We start from the raw sequence: 22,009 nt of genomic DNA on the forward strand, positions 1-22,009 counted from the left end.
TTTTCCAGAAACCCACTAGGTCCTTTTTTTCCCCCGCTTCTCGCAGATCTGCCCATGATTCTGCCTGCAAGGCAAACTTCCTCCTCTTAATTTCTCTTTTGTAAACGTCTCTACACTCTTTAACTTTATGGGGGATCCTTGGTTTGGCTTTAAGGCTACTTTTCAGCTCCCTCAGGGCTTTAGAGCAGGCTTTATCAAACCAACGTGGATTCCCGTCAGTCTTGAGAGGCACACTGGTTTTTAATAAACCGTCGACCAGCTTGGCAATCTGGTCGAAGGCTGCCATTACCCTCGGTCCATGGACTTCGGTGTCCAGGCAGTCATTAATAGCTAGTCTCCCTGCATCCACCAAGCCCTTATAAAACTTTTCCCCATCAATTTTTGCCCATTTTAGTCTCCTACCCTGGTCTGTTGCCCTCTCAGTGATAGTGGAGTGGGCTCTAGTTCTTGGGCCTGCCAAATACAACAGTTCCAGGGTAAGAGGGTTGTGGTCGCTAAAACCACTCCACTCAATCCCAGCACTGATTGTCTTATTCATTAGAGCCCTCGAAACCAAGATATAATCTATAAAGGAGGAGCATCCTCTACCCTTAAATGTGGGGGGGAGTGTGCCACCCTCCTGCATCTCTACCTTGTTAATGGTATGTCCCAGATCATATTTAAGCCGTAACATCCTCAGGGCAAGGCCCAACGGCGTGTGTGAAAAATGCGGTCCATTCTCCAATGGACATCGGGACCAATCTATATTTGTTTGGACCAAAGCAGGGCTCAAATGGCAGTTAAAATCTCCCATAACCACTAGCCCATAAGAGAGCCCGTTTTTTTGACCTGTAAGTACCTGACTCAACTTGTTATCCAGTTCGGGGATAAGCGGAGAGTTAGATCCCGCGATCTCATTGTTATAGAGGTTTACAGCGACGAATCTAAGTCCTTTCCCCGTGAACCTAACAGCCTGAATTCTGTGAGAGTTGCACTCAAGGCTAGCATATTTTCCCTGTAGGCTCAGGTCAGTATAAATAGCCAAACCTCCCATGGCTCTCCCTGACCTTGGTTTTTGCGCAGGTACAACAAAGGACTTATACCCTTCTAGGTGAAAATTATTCTCCAAGGCCCAGGTCTCCTGCAGGCATATTATGTGGAATTTCCTGATATATTCAAGCCACTCCTTGTTGTTGACTTTCCCGGCCAAACCGGCTATGTTCCATGAAATAATTTTTAATGCATCCCCCACCTGGTCCCCATTTCGTTGCATCCCATCTAGAGGTTCTCGCCCTACCTCCCCCGAGACTGGTCCTTGCGTATCCCCCATGTGAACATTTTCTACGACCCTCGGTTCATCCAACACCTGACTCCGGGCACTACCTGTTGCCAGGAGGCTGGAGATCTCCTGTTCTAAGTTTTGGGCACCTCTGCCCCCGCTATCCCCCCTACAGTGATCTATTTGTCAGTCCACCCCCTCGAGTCCCTCCAAGCAATGGAACCGATTAAAAGTTTGGAAAGGTGGTAGTGGCCTATTAAATGGTGGCCTTGGATTGAACTCATGGTGCTGGGCGCCCCTTCGGCCCACCCTTTCCCAGTTGTCATCAGAACGGGTCTCATGTGTGCGAACCGGGGCGGGAGGAAAGAAAAAGGACACCTGAAGTGTTTGGATTGTTGTCACTAGTGATCTATTCCTTCCCTGGCATATGTGAGCAACTGTTCCAGTATCCCTGCAGCTCACCAATATGCAGTCCCCTGTGATGGATTTTCGAGTTCTCCCTATCCAGGGTACCCTTCTTACCATTATTATCTCGTTATTTAGGTGTACAGGTAAGGGTCTATTCTGATTTAGCCACTTAATCACCCTAGTTTTTAAAGTGCAGAAATCCTCAGCTTCACCCTCCTTTAATGGTGGGACGCCCGCCATAACTACTGTGAAGTCATTCGCCTCTGGTGGTAAGTTGGGTCTGCGTGGCCTAGGGGGGGGCTTCATTAATGGGTTTGGGGCAACACTTTCTTTCCGCTGTACTATAGGAACACTGTTTACCTTTACAGGGGTGCTAGATCCTGTACTATGAGATGGGTTATTTAAGGCGGGAATGTTCCTCTGAGTTTGTGGTGGGATGGTCGTAATGGGCGCCTGTGGGGGAGCCAGTTGTAGTACGCTGTTCGAGGCTTTTGGGCTAACAGTAGATTTAAGGGCCTTTTCGTGGGATTTGGGCGGGTTTTTAATGCTACTTAGTGTGGCCTCAAGGATTGTTAATCTTATTTCCACTTTTTTAATACTTTCACTAATGGGTAGCAAAAGTGACCTAAGCAGGAATTCCAGATTGCCCAGCGGGGCAACAGAGAGAGGGACATTGGTGGTGTTACTAGCCATCTCGTTAGGCACAATGGGGGCAACAGAGAGAGGGACATAGGTGGTGTTACTAGCCATCTCGTTAGGCACAATGGGGGCCCCACCCTCCAGCGCCGTGGGTACAGGGTGTGAATCACCCGCCCCAGTCACAGTTGGTGTGGTATGTTTAGGTGGCTTCCCAAATTCGGAGTGAGAGATTTTGGGTTTATTTTTAGCCTGGGCCCCCTTTGACTTCCTCCTACGTTTATTTGGAGGGGGTCCGAATACACCCTGCGCAGCAATTTGTTTGGATTTAGCATTTCTAGGCTTGGTTTGTGGGGGGGGTTGGGAGATTAGATCTATCGTCTCCCTGGTTGGGCTTTCGCTCCTCACTGGGGTTGAGGACCTTGGTATTTCTGGGGGCGTTTTTGTGACGTCCCTGAGCAAGAAAGGGACGTCATCCAATAGTGTTAGGTCTGTGGTGGGTGTAGGGGGATGGTCTCCTAGGGGTCGGCCTTTCAAATTGTCAATAGAGCGTCTCCGCTCAGCCCTAAGACGACTTAGCGTGTTTTCCTTGTCCCCTTCTACCCCCGCCCGCGGGAAATAATTTTCTAAGGTCATATTTCTTGTTCCTGCCTGTCTTGAGGGGGTACAATCCTTTGCCGGGGACGGCATAGTCTTTTGGGATGTAGTCCAAGCTGGGAGATTGATGATCGACTTCTATACCTGGGAGTGGGCGGCGGGGCCCAGGGAATGGGCCCGGCCCGGCCTCCTGCGGCCCCGGACGGCCACAGACGGTCCCGCCCTTGTCCTGGGCTTCTCCCGGCGCGCTCCCGCTCGCTCCCGCTGAGCGGTACCAGTAAACTGCCTTATACCCCGATACTACTAGGGATTGGCTGGAGAACAGGGGGGTGTGGCCAGCGGGGAGAGCAGCCCAGGTGTGACTGTTTGGGCGCGCAGGGACTCCTGGACGCTGGAGTCCCTGCCTCAAAGCTCGCAGCCCCGCTAGCTCGCTCACCTGCCCCGCGTTCCTCTCGTCTCCCACAGGCAGCTCCCAGAGTCAGTAGGCAAGCGCTGCGGGACCCGCGAAGCGGGTCCGGCGAGGCGCTACAACAGGCTCAAAGTGCAGGGGTGCACAGTCCTTTCCCAAGGCTTCCGGATCCACAGATGGACGTCTGCAACTCCGTCAAGGGTCCCAGGAAGGCGAGTGAGTGGTCCTCTTTTGGCTCCGTTGGCGGGGGGCGTGGCCAGCGGGGAGAGCAGCCCAGGTGTGACTGTTTGGGCGCGCAGGGACTCCTGGACGCTGGAGTCCCTGCCTCAAAGCTCGCAGCCCCGCTAGCTCGCTCACCTGCCCCGCGTTCCTCTCGTCTCCCACAGGCAGCTCCCAGAGTCAGTAGGCAAGCACTGCGGGACCCGCGAAGCGGGTCCGGCGAGGCGCTACAACAGGCTCAAAGTGCAGGGGTGCACAGTCCTTTCCCAAGGCTTCCGGATCCACAGATGGACGTCTGCAACTCCGTCAACGGTCTGTTAAATCTATTTTTGCCTATTGATATTTATAAGAACTGAGTGGTGGATTTTTATCATTTTTGGTCTTGTTTTGCACAGATACAATATTGGATATTTTTCTCAAACTTATGTAGTGTATGTTTGTAGTCTTTTACTGTATTACTGCATGTTAGGCGCAAATGCTTTACACACTGCCTCTGAGATAAGTCTGACTGCTCATGGAAAGCTACTAAGGAGGTGAGCAGGGGTCATGTTAGAAATGTGTTCCCCTTATCCTGACTAGGAAAAAGTGTCCCTACTGAGACAGGATAACAACCTACCAACTTGAGACACCCATTTTGAACAGTGACACAGATCCATTTGGTGGTGGGGGGTTCAGATGATTATTGTACCTCATTCGGACTATCAGATGGGCATGTTGCCACTCTGAATTATGAGAAAAGTGCTTTGACAGATTGAGAGTGATATTATAACCATTGAAGGCTTCAAAACTACAGGCATTACCTGCACAGATGGATTTAGAATGACTCACATGAAATCATACTACCTGGTCCAATATATTTCCCATCTTAGACTTATTGAAAGGATTCCAATGTATTGTCCTATAGATAGGGGAATGAGAGGGAAATGTTATTTTGTCAAAATGGTTTAGACTTTTTGTGCTGCTTACAAACACTTATAGCCTTGCCCACTAACCCAGTCCTACGTGCTACTATTTCACCCTGGAATGCTGCCCATATGAGTATAAAAGTGACCCTCCTGTTTCATGTGTCAGTGCCAATCTGCTTTATTGTTGGTATACAGTTTGGGGTAACTACTTAGCTGGGATGTATGGTTTGACATGAGCCTGAGTAACAGTTCAATGGAAAACTGCATTTATGATGTACATGATAACAAGGGCCCCTCTACATATGTTATACATTTTCAAAATGCTCACTCTCCAACAAGTCCTCACAAAAAACTAAGTATAAGAAATTTGCTGGTCAACATTCACCATCAACACTCATCTGGAAAGTTTTATTTCATAAAAGAATTATAACCATAGAAAAACCTTTCTCAAAAGATTAATTGGAGTCTAGTCTTGAGCTTCTTGGTGATTCCTGCAAAGAGTGCATTACCATAGTCCAGTTATCTGATTATCAGAGACTGGGTGACCATTTTCCTGGTGTTCTCTGTAGCTATTTGAAGAACTTTCTTTGTATTGTCTGTGTGTAGAAGCAGGTAGAGGTCACGACATTCACCTGGCTAACAATTATTGATAGTGCTTTAAATAATATGTTAACTATTCAGTGATTTGACCCCAAATTATTTGACTTAGAACTGACATATACCGTTGCTTCTGTTTCTTTCAGATCGTGATCAGAGCATGCCGCAATGAATTATAATAATACAGTCATCTTCATGCGACCTTCAACGGTGATTTTAATTGGCATACCCGGACTGGATTCCATATTCCATTGGGTTTCTATACCCTTCTGTGCCATGTATGTGGTGGCCTTTTTAGGGAACTTCACCCTGATTTACTTAATAGTCTCTGAGTCCAGCCTTCATGAGCCCATGTATGCTTTCCTCTGTATGTTATCTGCCACTGACCTAATGCTTTCCTCCACTATTTTACCCAAAATGTTGGCCATTCTCTGGTTCAATGCTGGGGCAATGACGTTCACAGGCTGCATGATCCAGACTTTCTTTTTTCATTTCTTCTTCCTGCTGGAGTCTGTGATCTTGCTGTCTATGGCCTTTGACAGATATGTGGCAATTTGTGAGCCTCTGAGATACACAACCATTCTCACCAACAAAGTGATTGGAAACATGGCACTTGTTTGTGTCACCAGGAGCCTTGTCTTTGTTGCTCCTGGCGTTTATTTTTTAATGAATTTAAAATATTGTGGCAACAATGTGATTCATCACACTTATTGCGAAAATATGGTGGTAGCCAAACTGGCTTGTGGAGATATAAGCTCAAGCAGCGTGTACGGCATCACTGCAGCTTTCTTGACCACTGGCTTAGATTTTGTGTTCATTTTTGTGTCATATGTTTTGATCCTCAGAGCTGTATTTGCTCTTCCATCCAAGGCTGCCTGCTTGAAGGCACTAAGCACATGTGCTGCCCATGTCTGCATTATACTGATATTTTACATCCTGGCATTTTTTTCATTCTTTACACATAGGCTTGGGATGGGGATACCTCCGCACATTCACATCCTGCTGGCAAACCTCTATATTGTAGCCCCACCGGTGTTAAATCCAGTGGTTTATGGTGTTAACACCAAGGCCATTAGGACAACTTTAAAGAAGCTGTTCCAGTGGAGGAGAATTCAGTAAAGGAAAGTCATGATATCAAGATGGTACAAAAAAGATTATCTTCACTGCTCAGTCCCTTGTTTTAGAAATTCATATGTGGAAATCTCAGTAATTTAACATTTTATGTGCATTGAACACAGCCTTTCACCAAAGAATTGCTTTCAAGATGCTTCAACTTTATTCTAGTGGCAGCCTCATTGCATTTTTGTATGAGCGTAATTGTTTATGATATAATGATCCAGGGCCCTGCATTCCTATAAAGGACTGCTACAATTAAAAAATGTAAATTACTGGGGGTAGCACTGGTAATAAATCTCTAGATGCATCCAACGACTTCTCAATTCTTCACCTCTGCCTTCTGTTGCAACTCATTTATTACTTCTTCCTTCTGTCAATTTCTCAGTTTTGATAAAATATCATTGGAAACTTTTCTGTTTTATTTCCATTTGGTGGCTACTATAGCAATCATGGAATTGATTGTGACCGGATATGTGCAGAGCAGTTTAGAAATGGTGTTCTTTAACTTGGTTTATTTTGCTGCTTTACTCCCAAGGCGATTGATATTTTTAGGAATAAAAGTTGTGCATTCTATTATGGGGGATTCATTTAGAGTTGGTGAGCGTAATCCCTTACCCATCATTCCCAATTGAAGACTTGAAGACCATTGGTAGTTATGTTATGTTATGTTATATTAATTTCTTATGCGCACAGATACTCCAGCCAAGGAGCGTCCCGGCGCAGAGACAAGGTAGTACATAACACAACGAGAAAATAATATTACATAAAGAAACAATTTAAAACAGGAATGTTTTTATAGCCCTCCGAAAGGTCAAAAGATCCTCCAATAAGCGAATTTCCACAGGGAGGGAGTTCCACGCTACTGCAGCTTTTACACTGAAAGAGCGGCCACCCATACAACTAAGCCTGAATCTGGGGACCACAGCAAGGGCCAGACCCTGGGAGCGGAGGGTGCGGGTGGGAACATAGAAGGAAAGACAGCTGGATAAAATTTCCGGGCCTATACCTCTCAAGATCTTGAAAGCAAGACACAGCACCTTAAAGAGGATACGCTTCCTTACCGGAAGCCAATGTAGGGAGCGCAAAACATTTGTCACCGAACAGAATCTGGGCAGGCCGACAATCGCCCTCGCCGCAGCATTCTGAACCCGCTGCAGACGAGTTAGCTCGGCCTGGTTGGCCCCGGCCAGAAGAGAGCTAGCATAATCCAGGCGAGAGATGATGGTTGCCTGGATCATCAGCTGCCTGGTCGGGGCATCGAAGAACTTGAGAACAGGTCTCAAACCTCTTAACAGACCGAAGCAGCAGGCAGCAGTTTTTTTGGTGTGCCCTACAAAAGTGAGGCCCGCATCCAGCCAGACCCCCAAATTTTTCACCTCCAACACCGGGGTTGGAGTGGGTCCCAGCTCTGTAGGCCACCATTGATCGCCCCACAGCTCCACTCCCTTGCCGACAACCATCACCTCTGTTTTTGTGGCATTTAGCTGGAGACAGTTACCTGTCAACCAGCTAGCCACCGCCTTCAGTCCAGACTGAAACCTAGGGGCCTCAGTCTCCGCGTCCCCGCTGAGAGTAACCGCCAGCTGTGTGTCGTCGGCATATGAGACCAAGGTTAGGCCCCACTGCCTAGCGACATCAGCCAGCGGTCTCACGTAAAGATTGAACAACGTGGGACTCAGCGAGGACCCCTGCGGGACCCCCATGGCCAGTGGTTGGATCTTGGACTTGAAGGGAGGAATGGCAACACAGAAGGAGCGGTCGTCGAGGAAGGAGCGGAACCATTGCAACGCCTGGCCACCAATGCCATACTCCTCAAGCCGATGCAGGAGGATGCTGTGAGATACCGTGTCAAAGGCGGCGCTAAGACCTAACAATATAAGCGCCGCCGTTTGACCAGCATCCAGCCTTGCACGGAGATGTTCCACCATCACAAGTAACGCGGTCTCCGTGCTGTGACCAGCACGGAAGCCGTTTTGTGTGCGGTCAAGGGCATTGGTCCGGACAAGATGTTCAGACAGGGCTAAGTTGACATGGGCCTCTGCAATCTTTGCCGGCCAGGGTAGCAGCGAGATGGGACGGTAACTTTCAGGCTTAGACGGGTCCAGTGAGGGCTTTTTAATAATTGGGGACACCACAGCTTGCTTCCACCTAGCTGGCACCACGCCAGATTCCAAGGAAAGGTTGACGAGGGACTGCACAGCCAAGCGTCCTATAAAAGCCTGATCTCGGAAGAGAGCAGGCCTTACTGGATCAGAGGGAGATCCAGATTTGATCTGCAACGCAAGTTTGTCAAACCCATCCGTGGTAAGAAGGGGGAAGGCAAGCAGAGTAGACTGATGAGGTGGCCCACTAGTACTCTCCCAACTGGGCCCTATGCTAGAGAATGTCCGGTATATAGCTTGGACCTTCCCCAAGAAATATGCAGCAAGGGATTCACAGTGGGAGAGAGAGGTTACAGTCACGGAGGTCGTCCGCTTTGCCATAAGATCTTTTACGGCCTTAAAAATGGCCTTCGACGGATTAGCACTGTTCCTGAATTCTGCAGCATAAAAAGCCGCTCGAGCTCGGCAAATAGCCCGATGGTAGAGCTTTACGGACCTGGCATATTGAGCTTTTAAATCAGCCCCATAGGTCTTACGCCAGGCCCTCTCCGCCCGTCTACAGGCTCCCTTCAGGGCACGAAGGGCGCCATCGTACCAGGGGCTTGACTCTCTAGAGTTGACTTTAGACGATACAATAGGTATCAACGAGTCAAGAGCCCTGGTAATCCAGGAACAGAAGAGGTCATACCCCTTTTCTACATCCGTCAAAGAACCCAGCGGCTCCTCTTGTAGAAGAAGATGGAAGTCTTCTAACCTCAGTTTATGCCAAGCTCTCCTCGGTACCCGCCTAGCCGAAGAGCTAGAAACGGTGGCTGAGACAGGACAACGAATGGACACCAAAAAATGGTCTGACCATTCTACCGGTAGAATAGAGATGGTTTTAATCTCCGGTAAATTAGTGAAAAAGGGATCTAAAATATGTCCCCCGATATGGGTCGGCTGGGAAACCATCTGGGCAAGTTGAAAGGCCTCTAGGTCAGAAATAACGGTACGCACTGTCAGACCTGAGAGGGTGTCAAAATGCAGATTTAAATCCCCCATGATGGAGAAGTTGGCACAGTCTGCGACCAAAGGGCCAACAATGTCGGGGAAAGCATTTCTAAACCCCACATCGCTGCCGGGCGGACGATACACGACCATCCCGGAGAGCGTGAACTCAGGGCAGACAGAGACCTTAAACAAGGCACTTTCACACCCAGAGATATTAAGGGCGCTCCACACACAGGGAAAGCTAGATCTTACTATTAGGGCTATACCCCCACCTCTGGACGATGTATTCAAGGTGTACATAGAATAGCCAGGGGGGCAAGCTAGATTGGGGATAGCATTGTCCACATCCTGGAGCCAGGTTTCAGTTAAGGCAAATATGTCCGGGGCTTCCTCCTCAATGAGGTCATAGATGTTCTGATGATGTTTTAAAGCTGACCTAACATTAAGGTTCAGGATCCGCAAAGAAGAAGGGGAGTCTCTAGTACGGCGAGCAGCCAAAAGATTGTTCCGAGGTAAAAGCCTCGGACAGTCAAGATCCCACCCTCTACAGGGGCACTGATAAGGACCTCGTAGCGGATGCACTGGTGGATGGATGCAGCAAGGACTCACCTGACCGATAGTATACAGGCACTCACGCGAGTAAGTCAGCATGGCAGCATAAGAATGGCACACTAGCCGTCAACCAGAATCCCGCGACGTCCTGCGCGTCCTTAGCGCGGACGGGCGCAGACGGGCAGGACTCTGGCACGACTCCGGCCACGCGAGGACACGCCCGCTGCGCGATCCCGCTGCGCTAGGGGAGGAGCGTTAAATAGATGTTCCCAGGCGGCGCCTGCGCACTGAAGCGCTGGTAGGTGGAATCACCTTACTCCACTCACCCCACTCAAAGATGTCTGCCAAAACGAGCAAGGCACCCACCCCAGGACCAGACCCGCCCAAACGGCAGTGAGGGGCACAGATTATGGTGCAAGTGAGGGGGGAAATTAAAATGCAGGGCAAAATGCCCAGAGCCAGCAAATGCAAAGAAAAAAGTTAAAACAGCGTTTTTCCTGCAAAAACGCACGAAGCGCTCTTACAGGCAGCAGCTACCTTGTCAGGGGCTGAGAGTGGGAGGGACTCGCCTAAATAGATGTTCCCAGGCGGCGCCTGCGCACTGAAGCGCTGGTAGGTGGAATCACCTTACTCCACTCACTCCACTCAAAGATGTCTGCCAAAACGAGCAAGGCACCCACCCCAGGACCAGACCCGCCCAAACGGCGGTGAGGGGCACAGATTATGGTGCAAGTGAGGGGGGAAATTAAAATGCAGGGCAAAATGCCCAGAGCCAGCAAATGCAAAGAAAAAAGTTAAAACAGCGTTTTTCCTGCAAAAACGCACGAAGCGCTCTTAGAAAGCAAACATAAAAACATAAAAAGGTAGTGGGGTATTGAAGGTGCCTTTTTACCTTTAAATCAAAGGTATTGCCACGAGTGAACGCTTTCTAGAAGCTACAATTATCTGCCTCTAAGTCGTCGTTCTTTGATGTCAGATTGTATTGAAGTATGTCTTGTGGGGTGGTAGAAGAACAAGAGGCTGATTGAGCAAGAAGCTGTGAAGAAGAAATAAAGTACACCTAGCTGCATATTCATGTCCTGGTGTAATTTTTTGGTCTCAAGCTGTCACTGTACAAAAACAGAGGCTTGTTTGCAAACTGGGAATACCTTTTTGATGTGAAAGACCTATATATCTATATAGGAGAAGTGTGGCTCAGTGGTTAGAGGCGGCAGACCCGGAAGCTGAGATCGACTGTGGACCAGGGTTCGATTCCCTGCCTCGGCAGGTCTCGGGCTCAAAGTTCCATGGACTCGACAATTCTCGCTCTGGTGCCTACTCAACTCACGGGTCACACTCTGCGACTCTGGGCAATAGCTTGCTTAATCTCCACTACGGCCCCTCGCAGCGGGATGCCTGGCTTTCACCTTGTGGACACCCTGCCGGGGTTTCTCACAGGGGAATACCAGGACGGGTTCCCTAAGCAAGCGCCGGGACGCTTACGGGCAGCTGTGCGCTTTACAAGTCCATTACATTTACATTTACATTTACATTTACATATCTGTCAAAGCGCAAACATTAATCTTCAGTAGGCTTTGTAGAATCTTACTCCATTAATATTAATGAGGCTTGTGAAAAATTGGGTTGTTGGTTGACCGGGTCCTAGTTATGCATCAGCCATAATCCATTGCGGGGTGGACCACAATAAGTCACTAAACTAACCACTTAATCATGGGTACCTTAGCACAACAAGCTTTCAGGCTTACCTTAGAGGCAATGTATAAAGTATTTATGAAACACAAAAACAGCAATAAAGTGAAAACACAGGAAATCTAGAGTAGAGTCCATTGTAATAAATTATTTGACACAAAAACAACACAAATCTAATCAGCCGCTCTGGAGATATGCATTGTTTAGAGGTTTCATTGAACTCCAGCCCCTTAAATGATCAAAGTGCCAATCATGGATATCTAGTTGTGAGAGATGGGGTGAAGGTTGACAATTACGGCCGACTGTGATGGAGCTCAGTTAAGATACAAACAGTGGATTGGGCCCCGTCAGCACTAACCTTCGGACTTAGAAGAATTTCTGAGAAAAATAATCTGAGACGAAGTTGTCTGAGGAGGAAAGGCTATCATCGGAGAACCTTTGGTCGAAACTGCGGTACAGATATAAACGTTTGTAAATCTCCAGTGGGACTAGGCAGAGGGCTGTAGAAGAAAACAGTTCCATGAGGCCGGAGACACCTTTTGGGAGAACCACTAAAAAGGATTTGCTGTTGCGGAGAAGAACGTAGTGGGATAACCTGCAAAGTCAATCCGACTTGCGATGCACCTTGGACAGATAGGCGAGCAGTTGGTCCCGGTCTCCCTCCTCCTAATTCTCTGGAGAAGTTTTTGGCCAGACATTTATAAAGGCCTCAGTTTTAGGATTTGGACATCTGGACACCTTTAGCACCAAAGACAAGGGTCTAGGACTGGTGGGACAGGATTCAATCAGGACTGGGTCCAGGTACGGAATTAAGTTGATAGGAGACTTTTGTGTCCCTGTGCCTCTGAACAGGAGGCCAGCAAACTAGCCCTTGGAGTAACTCTGGTAGTCCTGGATTCATGACATTGCTACCTGCTCCCAATTGGAAATTACATCATATTAAATGTAATAGGGAGTCCTCGTGTTATACAATAGGAGGAATAGGCCCCACAGTCGTGAAAATCAAATTTAGGATTTTTTCACTACCATAACATGTAAGGCTTAAACATATATGTACGTCCTTTCTATTCCCCAGCACTCTAACTTATGGGCTACCTAGGGCCTACCTTTGGGTGACCTATATGTAATAAAAGTGGGGTTTAAGGCTTGAGAAGGGTGGTTTCATTGCCCATTTGACATGGCAGTTAAAAGCTGCACTCAGGCATGCTGGGTCTGGTGGCTCAGTGGGCTATTGCCTCCACTGCAGGGGCCTGTGTTCGACCTCATGGCCACAGATTCAAACCCCGGTGGGTCCACTCAGCCATTCCTCAATCTGAGGTGAATACAGTGAGTACCATTGAGTTGAGTAACAAGAAACATCTGTTATTCAGCGCCAAGATACCTACAGCTGAAAGTGCGCTTTACAAATACATATGTTATGGTAGGCCTGGTACAGGTTTTAAGGTGCTACTTAATTGGGCGGCACAATAAGTATTGCAGGTCTACTGGTAGCATTTCATTTACAGGACTGGTGTATGGTATGCCACACTGCAAGGGACTTACAGGTAATTAAAATATATCAATTGGATATAAGCCAATTTAACCATAATTGATTGGAGTGAGCACAAGACCTTTAGCACTGGTAAAGCCCTAAGGCCAACAGAAATAATTTCGGCAAAATGGAGGAGTAGAGGCAAACAGTTTGAGAGAAGACCATCCTGAGGCTAAGAGGTCTAACACCTCTAGTTTCAACTCTGCTCTGGGGTGTGTGTTCTATTCTATAATGAAAAGGAATCAGGATAACAAAGACATGGTGAAGTAGCAGGAGATGCATGTCTCTATTAAGAATAGTGTGTTAAGTATACGTAATTGATTTAGTAATTCTATGTCAGGACTGGAGGCAAGGAATATGCCTTCCTCTCTTCACGTTATTAATAGCCGCCAAAACAACATATAACAACTATGTTTCCCATGAAACCATGGGAAAAAGGTAGTGAGAAAAATTGTCCAATCAGCCACCAGCATGGATCCTCCAATCAGGGGCGATGCAGACCAACATATTCTGGCTCCGCTGGCTTCCCATCCTCTTTCTTCGCTGCTGCACAGCCGAGATAAGTGTTTTTCTCTTGCTGAGTTTGTATTGTGCTAACTTTTTTGATAACTGCTTGGATTGACATTGTTAATGTCATTAACCCCTTCCACGCTCATGACGAGCTGGGCTCATCATGAGGTAGCCTCCTCGCACGCTCATGACGAGCCCAGCTCGTCATGAAACATGGGAATAAGTAAATCCCAGCACAGGAGGGGAAAATGCATAGCATCGATGTGGTTAAGCTAATAAGCTGTGTGTTTCTGTTGATTGCAGAGCTCAGCACGTCATACATGCTTGGAACTGAGATTGCTATCTTTAATGTGGTCTCTTGCCTGGATCGTGAGCTCAGCATTGACATCCCTCTTCCAGGGGGTTGCAGAGGCCATGAGGGACGTGTCGTGCATGTTCGAAGTCCTGAGAGGTTTCCCCGAGCAGTGTGTGGCCTGAGTAAGAAGCCGAAAAGGTGTACGATCGTGCTGCTGCCCTTTTAATGGTCGATCCCTTTCATAAAACGCTATGCTCTGCTGCCTATTTTGACACGTTGCTCGAAAGAAGAGTCTGTATGTTGTGTCACACGGCCTGACATTTTCAGGGTCTGTAACTAGCGCGCTGCACTTGTGGGGAGTTACGCAGGTCACAGGTGTTTGACTCAATATATTTTCTCTTGGTCCAGGCTGTCTCCCCAGGGCAGTGACCCAGAAATATGTGAGGTTTCCTCACCTCTTATCAGTTGGCTGACACCCAGCCAGTGTTGGCAACCTACATAGGCTGCAGGTCTGTCACCTAGACTTTAACTGTTTTGTACCTCAGTCAGTCACATTTCATGATGGAAATGGACTATGTGGCTGATTCCCAAGGGGGAATAACACCCTGGCAGACCTCCATTGGGATGATGATTTTTATGATACGCTAGACGCATCAATCTACAGGGCAGTGGGGGAGGCTATGACCCCCCTTGAGGACAGACTTTCTAAGAGGATTGATCAGGCCATAGCCCTGCTAGCTGCGTTGCCCACGGCACCTGCCCCCCAGACCGGATCTCTGGACACTACTCCCCCAGCTGAACCTACCCCGCCCCCACCCAAACAACCTAGAGATGCGGGGGTAGACCTGTCTGCGTATGACAGGCTCAAACAAACCTTTCTTGCTACCCAACTGACACAACCAACCCTGCCACTGATAGAGAACCCAGTGACCCCAGATTACGCTACCCCTGACGGTGCAGGAGATTCCGACGCTGAAATAGGCCCTTCTAGATCTTGGCTCCCCTTCCGACCATCCCAAGACAATTCTGACATGTTGGACCCTGAGAACATAACTCATCCCAACTCTTCGGAAGGGGCCCCGGCAGATAAAGTCGCCAATTATATGGCTGTGTGTATTCACAAGCCCCTGGGAAAGGACATGCGCAACTGCATGAGAGCTCAACCCAGAAGTCTTCCGGTCCTTGAGAGAAATGGCATGCAGCTGATCAAAGAATACAATCCTACAAAGATAAAAACAGACACAACAATCAGAGGTTTTATGTAAGGTCAGAATTTTCATTCATGATTCTTAAAACAAAGAAAAGAATTTTCAGAGGGAATGTATGTTAGACCTGGCATCCGTGGTGTGGTTTCCCCTGTCATTTGGCCTCTACCTCCTGTATTTTTTACTTTCTGCTGGATTTCATCTTTGCTGGTTTAAATCCTCTGAACTTTGCCACTGCTCATCAGCGCCACAGTGCAAGTGCTCCCTTTGTAAATTGTGGCTATTACTGGTTACCCATGATTGGCATATTTGATTCACTGATAAGTCCCCATTAAACTGCGCTATGTGTGCTCAGGGCCTGTAAATCAAATGCTACTTGTGGGCCTGCAGCACTGATTGTGCCACCCACACAAGTAGCCTTTAAATGTGTCTTAGACCTGCCACTTCACTGTCTGCATGCACAGTTTTTAAACTGCCATGTTGACCTAGCAAATGCACCCACTTGTCAGGCCCTAACTTTCCCTTTTCTTACATGTAAGTCACCACTAAGGTAGGCCCAAGGTAAGCCCATGGGCAGGGTGCAGTGTATGTAAATGGTATGCCATGTAGTAGTGTGTTTTACATGTCCTGATAGTGAATAATCTATGCATTTTGTTTTTTACTATTGAAAGGCTGGCTCTCCCATAGGCTGTCTCTCCCATAGGTTGCCCCATAGGTTGTCTCCCATAGGAGAGATGGCTTGAAACATTTTACAACTGCAACTTTCAATTGGGAAGAGATCAAAATTTGGAGTTTAGGTTCACAGAACTCAGAATTGAAAAATACATATTTTGATGAAGATGGCTAATTAATTGTCTGTTTGATAAATACATCTTTTGATGAAGATGGCTAATTAATTTTGTGTATGAAAATACCACTTTTAGATTGTCTGCATTTTCTTGCTTTACCATACCTGTGTGCCTTGGCTGCCTGTGTAATCACCATCTCGTTTTAGAATGACAGGGGCTGTGTGTGCATTCAAACCTGACACTCACACAAAGGGAGTTGAGAGGTGCCCTGCATATGCTGATGGGTCTCCCTGGGCTACAGCGGAGTGGGAATTGTCACTAACACCTGAATAGGCGGTGGCCACCTTGTACAATACTGTCTCCATCCCCTATGGTGTGGATGGACCAGTGAGGCCAGAACTGGTTTTACTGAACAAGAAAGACTTTCTGTACAAAGACTTCAGATAGAAAAGGGGTATACGTGTTAGACCTAAAACACCAGAACCTTATATTACGTCTGGAATCAAGAAGAACCTCTGCCAAGGAAGAAGGGCTGTGAAGATGAGTACTGCCCCTTTTTTGTTTGTTGCTTTGCTGGGTTGGCCTGCAGTTGCTCCTTCTGCCAAGTAGAGGACTAAGACTGTATTTCGCTATGAAACCTTCTTGAGAAGAATCTCCAAGGGCTTGTGTTGCTTACCTCCTGTTCTGAAGTCGCAGAGACGCAAAGACTTCACCTACAGCTTCTTTGAACTCCACTGCTAGGTGGTGCCAAGTCCAGCTCTGGGCCCCTGGAGGTTATTCCTGCTACAGCAGAATGTGAAGGACTGAATAAGCCATCAAAATCAATGCTTTGCCCTTCTTGCTGCTTTTTTATTTGATGTTACACTGCTATCCGGGAGAAAGTTCTGACACATAGGCCCATACGGCTGAAGAATTGATGCAGTGCCTGTCAGCGGCTGGAAAAAAGTTGATTTCGACGCATCACAGGTACTTCGCACAAAATGGAACACATCCATAGTTTCCTATCGACAGAACTGTTTTTGCCTTTCAAAAGTCATAGTTTGTGTGGTGTATGTTGGATTTTTGTCATTTGGGACTTGTTTAGTTTAGATTAAAAATACTTTATTATTCTAAACTGGTGTAGTGTCCATTTGTGGTGTTTTCACTGTGTTAGTGGTGATAGTCCAGCACCTCAGCATTAGCTCGATCCCTTGGAGAAGCAGGTGTCCGCAGCCATCTTTGAAGAGATGGTGGTTGGCTTTGTGGAACAGGACAGAGCTGTCTCTGACGAACAAAATCAGCAACAGAGCAAGTTCCCACAAGCTCAAATGTGGGTAACTACATAATGTCATGTAGTCCAGGCAGCTATGTCCCAATGCTATGCTGCACTGGCTGCAGGCCAAAGGGAAGGCTCCTGGCTCACCTGTGGTTTGACATGACATCAATCAAAGACTCATGAGCATTTGGATAATATGTTGCCGTAAGGCAGCCTCACAAGACTTATAGTTGTGCTATCTTATGTCAAAAAGAGAAGGGCAGCAATGCACTGTATCTACAAGATATGACACATTCCTGTCCTTTCTGCCAGCACCGGTAAACAAACAGCTGACATCCACCAAAGCAGGCAACCTTGCACCATGGCACAAGGGCACCTGCATTGGTACTAGCAAGCGGAATATGCTCCAGAATAAAGGAAAGAACAGGGATGTGGTGTATTGTTGTATACACTGAGCAAACCTTCACTTTCCTAATCACACAGCTTTGTTGCAGCAAGATGGTTCCTCGCACAGCGCTGCACCACATGTCTATGAAAGATGCCCCTCTGTCTCCCCTGGGCCAATGCACATTAACCTAGCCTCCAAATCCCTAGCATAGATTTGATATCTCGTGGGAGAAACTCACCTGAGGGGTGGGGGATATGTGGACCATGGGTACTGCTTACACATAGTGACATTTCAACAGTCAAATCCATACTCACCTAGATTAAACTACATGATACACAGCTGTCCTGGCATGCAGGCTCAGACCACACAGGTGTCTGCTGTCTAGGTAGGGACCACCTGAAATCCTTTTATCTACTAAATATGACTGGGTGTGGGGGTGGATGACAGTGATGTACACCAGATGACCAGGAGGCATATTTACAGTGAAATGGTGCAGGGTGTTGATGCAAATAAATCTGTATCACTGAGCTGTATCCTTGCAAAAATGCATGGATGGCCTGTATTTACAGGAATATGTACCAGCCTTGTGCTCACCCCTGTGCCGCTACAGAATGAACAGATGTGTGCCACCGCAGGTTCCCTTGCATCATGGCGCAAGGATGTCAGTTTTTATCCAAGATCAAAAACATGGGATGCTCTGTATCCTTCTGTTTTTGTTTTTTTTGTCCTCATTTACCGCCCATCTCACTTTGAATGTACACTCAGGCCGTCCGTACCCACACAAACTGAGAGGCATGTACCCAGAGGAGGAGAACATGGCGGCTAGCACTCTTGGCTAGTCGGGAGGCTCCGGAAGGCTTGGGTGCCCGGGCGGTCATTCTGCGAAGTGTAGCGCGACATCCGACCAGCGGGAGCAGAGGAATGCTTGCGCTCACAGTGTGAACTTTCTTGGGGGCTTTCGGAGTCCTTCGGGGGTCAGCTCGACGAGTGTTTTTGGCAGCGACAGAGGATGCGGCTGAGGCTCCGATCGGCTCACACTGATTCGTAGCCGGTCGGTTTGGGGCCAGTTGTTGGAGGCGGGACAGGCTTGGAAGTTGTTTGGCGGCTGGAAGACCGCGCCGTGCGGAATTTGCTTTGAGGAATTTCGCGAAACTCACTGGCTTGTTTCGCCCTGTTCTAGCAGCGGAGGTCCTGGGCAGCCCATGCTCACTCAGGGATTGTGTGGGAAGGCAGGATACGTTGCTTCGCGTTTTGTTTTGTTCTGTTTGGCGGAAAGTGCTGAACTCTGTGCACTTGTGGTTGGCGATTTGAACCTTGGGAGGACATAGCCTATTGTTTTTTGTTTATTTACCGAAGCTTGGACCTGGATCGCAAGCACAACCCCAACGCGGCGGGAGCCGCCATCACTGACATAAGATATCCTCAAAGCGGCAATGCAAAGGTGAGAGGATACAAGAATATTATCGTTGAAAGGGGACTGGTACGTTGGGCAAAGGCAGCCTCTGAAGTGAAGAGGGGGAGAAAGCAGCGTCAAGGATCTCCTATGTGGGTAAAGATCTTGGTTCCATACAGCGAAAACTACAAAACCCACAATTCACTGGGGCAGGCTCTCAAAACAACCTGATTAATGCTGAGGGTACTGCGTCCAAGAAATCAGGAGCTATAGAAGCTATAGAGGCTTTACACTATATGTCAGGCAGGGACCCACAGGGAAGCCAGGCTTCCAGGTACACGCTTAGGAGTAAAAGTGGGAGACAAGGTAGTAGCGGTACGCGGTCAGATATTGCGCCATTGCTGCTAGCAAAATCTAAAGCTAAGCTTTCCAAGAAAACGGGCAAAAAAAATACTTCTAAATCTCAGAAGCCTGTTGTGAAGCTCAAACCACCACCACCTTCCCTAAAAGCTTACTTTAAAACAATCCTGGCAGTGCTTGAACTTAAACCTGCGGACGCGGGTTCTCCAGTTGAGATCCCAGAGGATCTTCATTCACCCAATAGGTATCATCTGTTGGGTCAGCTAGAACAAGAGCAAGAGCTGGGCTCTGAGCAATTAGATTCTTTAAGGGTCTGCAGGATGCAGAGTCTAGAGATGGCAGATAATGAGTCCAGGGTCGAGGACTGTATCTTAGAAAATTCCAGCATGGATGATTTAACTCCTACTCACAATCTTACCAGCTAGTAATACTATTACTGCCTCTGGGACTGTACCTAGTGATCAGTCTGTTTTGATAATGCTTCAGTCTCTAAGGTACGAGGTTAAAAATGGGGTTCTTGCTTCGCAGAAAAACCAGCAAGAAATAAAATTATATTGTGAGAAGCTGGAAGAGAAATTTGAGGATCTGGCAACAAGAAATGCGGAATTGGAATCGACGGTCTCTGACCTAAAAACACTCGCACTCCAACACACTAGGAAGATAGACGATTTTCGTCAGCGAGAACAGGGGTATCAGAAGAAGCTGGAGATACTAGAGAATGCGCAAAGGAGGAACAATCTGCGCCTCCTAAAAGTCCCGGAAGGGGCAGAAGGGAGTAATATCAAGGAATTTGTGGTCAGACTTATCAAGCAAGCCACTGAAGTCGAATTTTCAGACGAAGAACTGCTTAAGGACATACAACGAGTACACAGGGATCCGTTTAGGCAAAACCCTAATACAACGAGACCCAGGAAAATACTAGTTCATTTCCTGACTTATACTATCAAGGACGAGATACTCAATAGGGCGCTTAAGAGTAGGTCGCTTTTAGCCGAAGGAATTACTTTTCAGATTAGGTTGGATGTATCTTCGATCACAGCATCCAGACAGTGGGAGCTAGGCAAACTATTAGATTCTTTTAGACAGCTCGGTGCCACTGCTCAACTGAAGTTCCCAGCATCCCTAAAAATAATGTATAAAAACAAAATGAGAATTTTTAAAAGGGTTGAGGAGGCAGAAGAGTATCTCCAAATAGTCACAGCTGATGTTAAAGGAGACCAGGAGGAGTAATAGTAAGGGATTAAGGTACTAATCAGCCGAGTTAATGATTCAATGACTTCAACGACCTCCCAAGATTCGCTTAATTTTGTTATTTTTTGCCTAGAGTCTATTCCTCCTTTTTGTTTCTTTTTTGTTAGTTTTCGTCTTTACTAGGTTCAATACATAATCAGACCATCTGGGCATCTGAGGTAGGAGCCTTAAGGCCTTAGAGAGGCCAAGAAGAAGGAGGGGGGTTCTCCAGGGGAGCACGGGAGGGCTAGGGTTATACAGGGTAGGCTAGGGTAGGGAGGCACTGGGTGGGGAGCATGTGGAAAAAAAAGAAAAATAAATGTCCAAACCGCCAAATAGGATACGTAATCGTTATTACCTATCAAGGAAAATATTTGTTACTCCTTAGCACACGTTTTGATATTATATGATATTGTTAAATACAAGTGTTTCCACAGTACAGTTCATACACCAGCAAAATTAAATGTCTTAATCCTTTTGTTCAGGGTTTGTCGCTGTTTATTGAAGGAGACGTCACAGCCAACACGTGTTTCGTCGTACTGGGGAATGTAACCCCCGACTTTTTCAAGGCTGTTTAAAGAAAATGGTAATGTTATAGCCCATTACTTTTGATCATAACATTTGATCAGTTGTTATACATAACATTAAATGGTGTTTAAGATTAGGTGGTAGTGCAATATTCCAATTTACATTTTTTGTAAGCATGCTCGTACTGTGACATTATTAGTTACCACATTTGGTACATGCTTACTGGTATTGATAAAGATTCGTTTGCAGTGTGTTTTTTCTTAACATCATAGAAAGTATGAGCCCATTACAAGGTATGGAGAGACCGGTGATGGTGTCATTATCATTATCTTGGGGGTGACATGCAGGATTCTTTTGGTTGTGATTATTTTGTGAAGTTTAACGTGGGTTCATGCTTATCTAGGAACCATGCATTCTTGTACCTATTCTCCGTTGCTGTATCTCGTTCTGCGTGAGGGAATAAGGAAGCAAGATGTAACTCCTGTTTGGGACATCTAGTACTACATACGTACTATTTTTAAAGATTTTTTGTAACTTTACTCACGTTAGTTGAGGTGATACTTCCAACCCTCAAAGGGGTTCTGGTGTGGATATCGTGGGTATTATTCAAGCTTCGATGATGTGATGACCAAAATAATGGTTCACTATCTGTAAGTTGTAATTCATATATCAGACTTTAATTTGGTACACTCAGAAAATTTCTGTTTTTGACAAAGTCGTGCTGTCTTTGAGCAAATATGCCTCCTGGCGTCCTATGCATTATATTGGGTAACTGATTATCAAAAGGTGCTATTAAGTTATTTATGAGTATAAAAACGTATATAAGCTATATATACAGCGTAGTGCTACCCGATGTAAAGTATTTGTTTCTTGAGCCATAATATTTTTAATGAGTGAAGGGCTTTACCGATATTGGAAGTGCTCCCCGTCTCTTGCCCCCAATGTGCATATCGCCGAATAACACTAGTTTTATCCCTTTCTTTTATGGTGCTCCCCACGTCTCTTTCCCCGTGTCCATAACTTATTATTAAAGCTAGTTTAATCGGGT

General features: G+C 46.9%; 1 protein-coding gene across 1 annotated transcript; it reads left to right on the forward strand.

Annotated features, from left to right (window-relative positions):
* Positions 1 to 5,197: 5,197 nt before the first annotated feature.
* Positions 5,198 to 6,148, forward strand: LOC144774004 (olfactory receptor 52D1-like). Its single transcript, XM_078659047.1, has one exon. It carries the CDS (start codon positions 5,198 to 5,200, stop codon positions 6,146 to 6,148), a length of 951 nt encoding a protein of 316 aa, XP_078515173.1.
* The last annotated feature ends 15,861 nt before the right edge of the window (positions 6,149 to 22,009 follow it).

The sequence above is a fragment of the Lissotriton helveticus genome, chromosome 8 (genome assembly GCF_964261635.1).
Source record: "Lissotriton helveticus chromosome 8, aLisHel1.1, whole genome shotgun sequence".
In the NCBI taxonomy this organism is placed as follows: domain Eukaryota; kingdom Metazoa; phylum Chordata; class Amphibia; order Caudata; family Salamandridae; genus Lissotriton; species Lissotriton helveticus.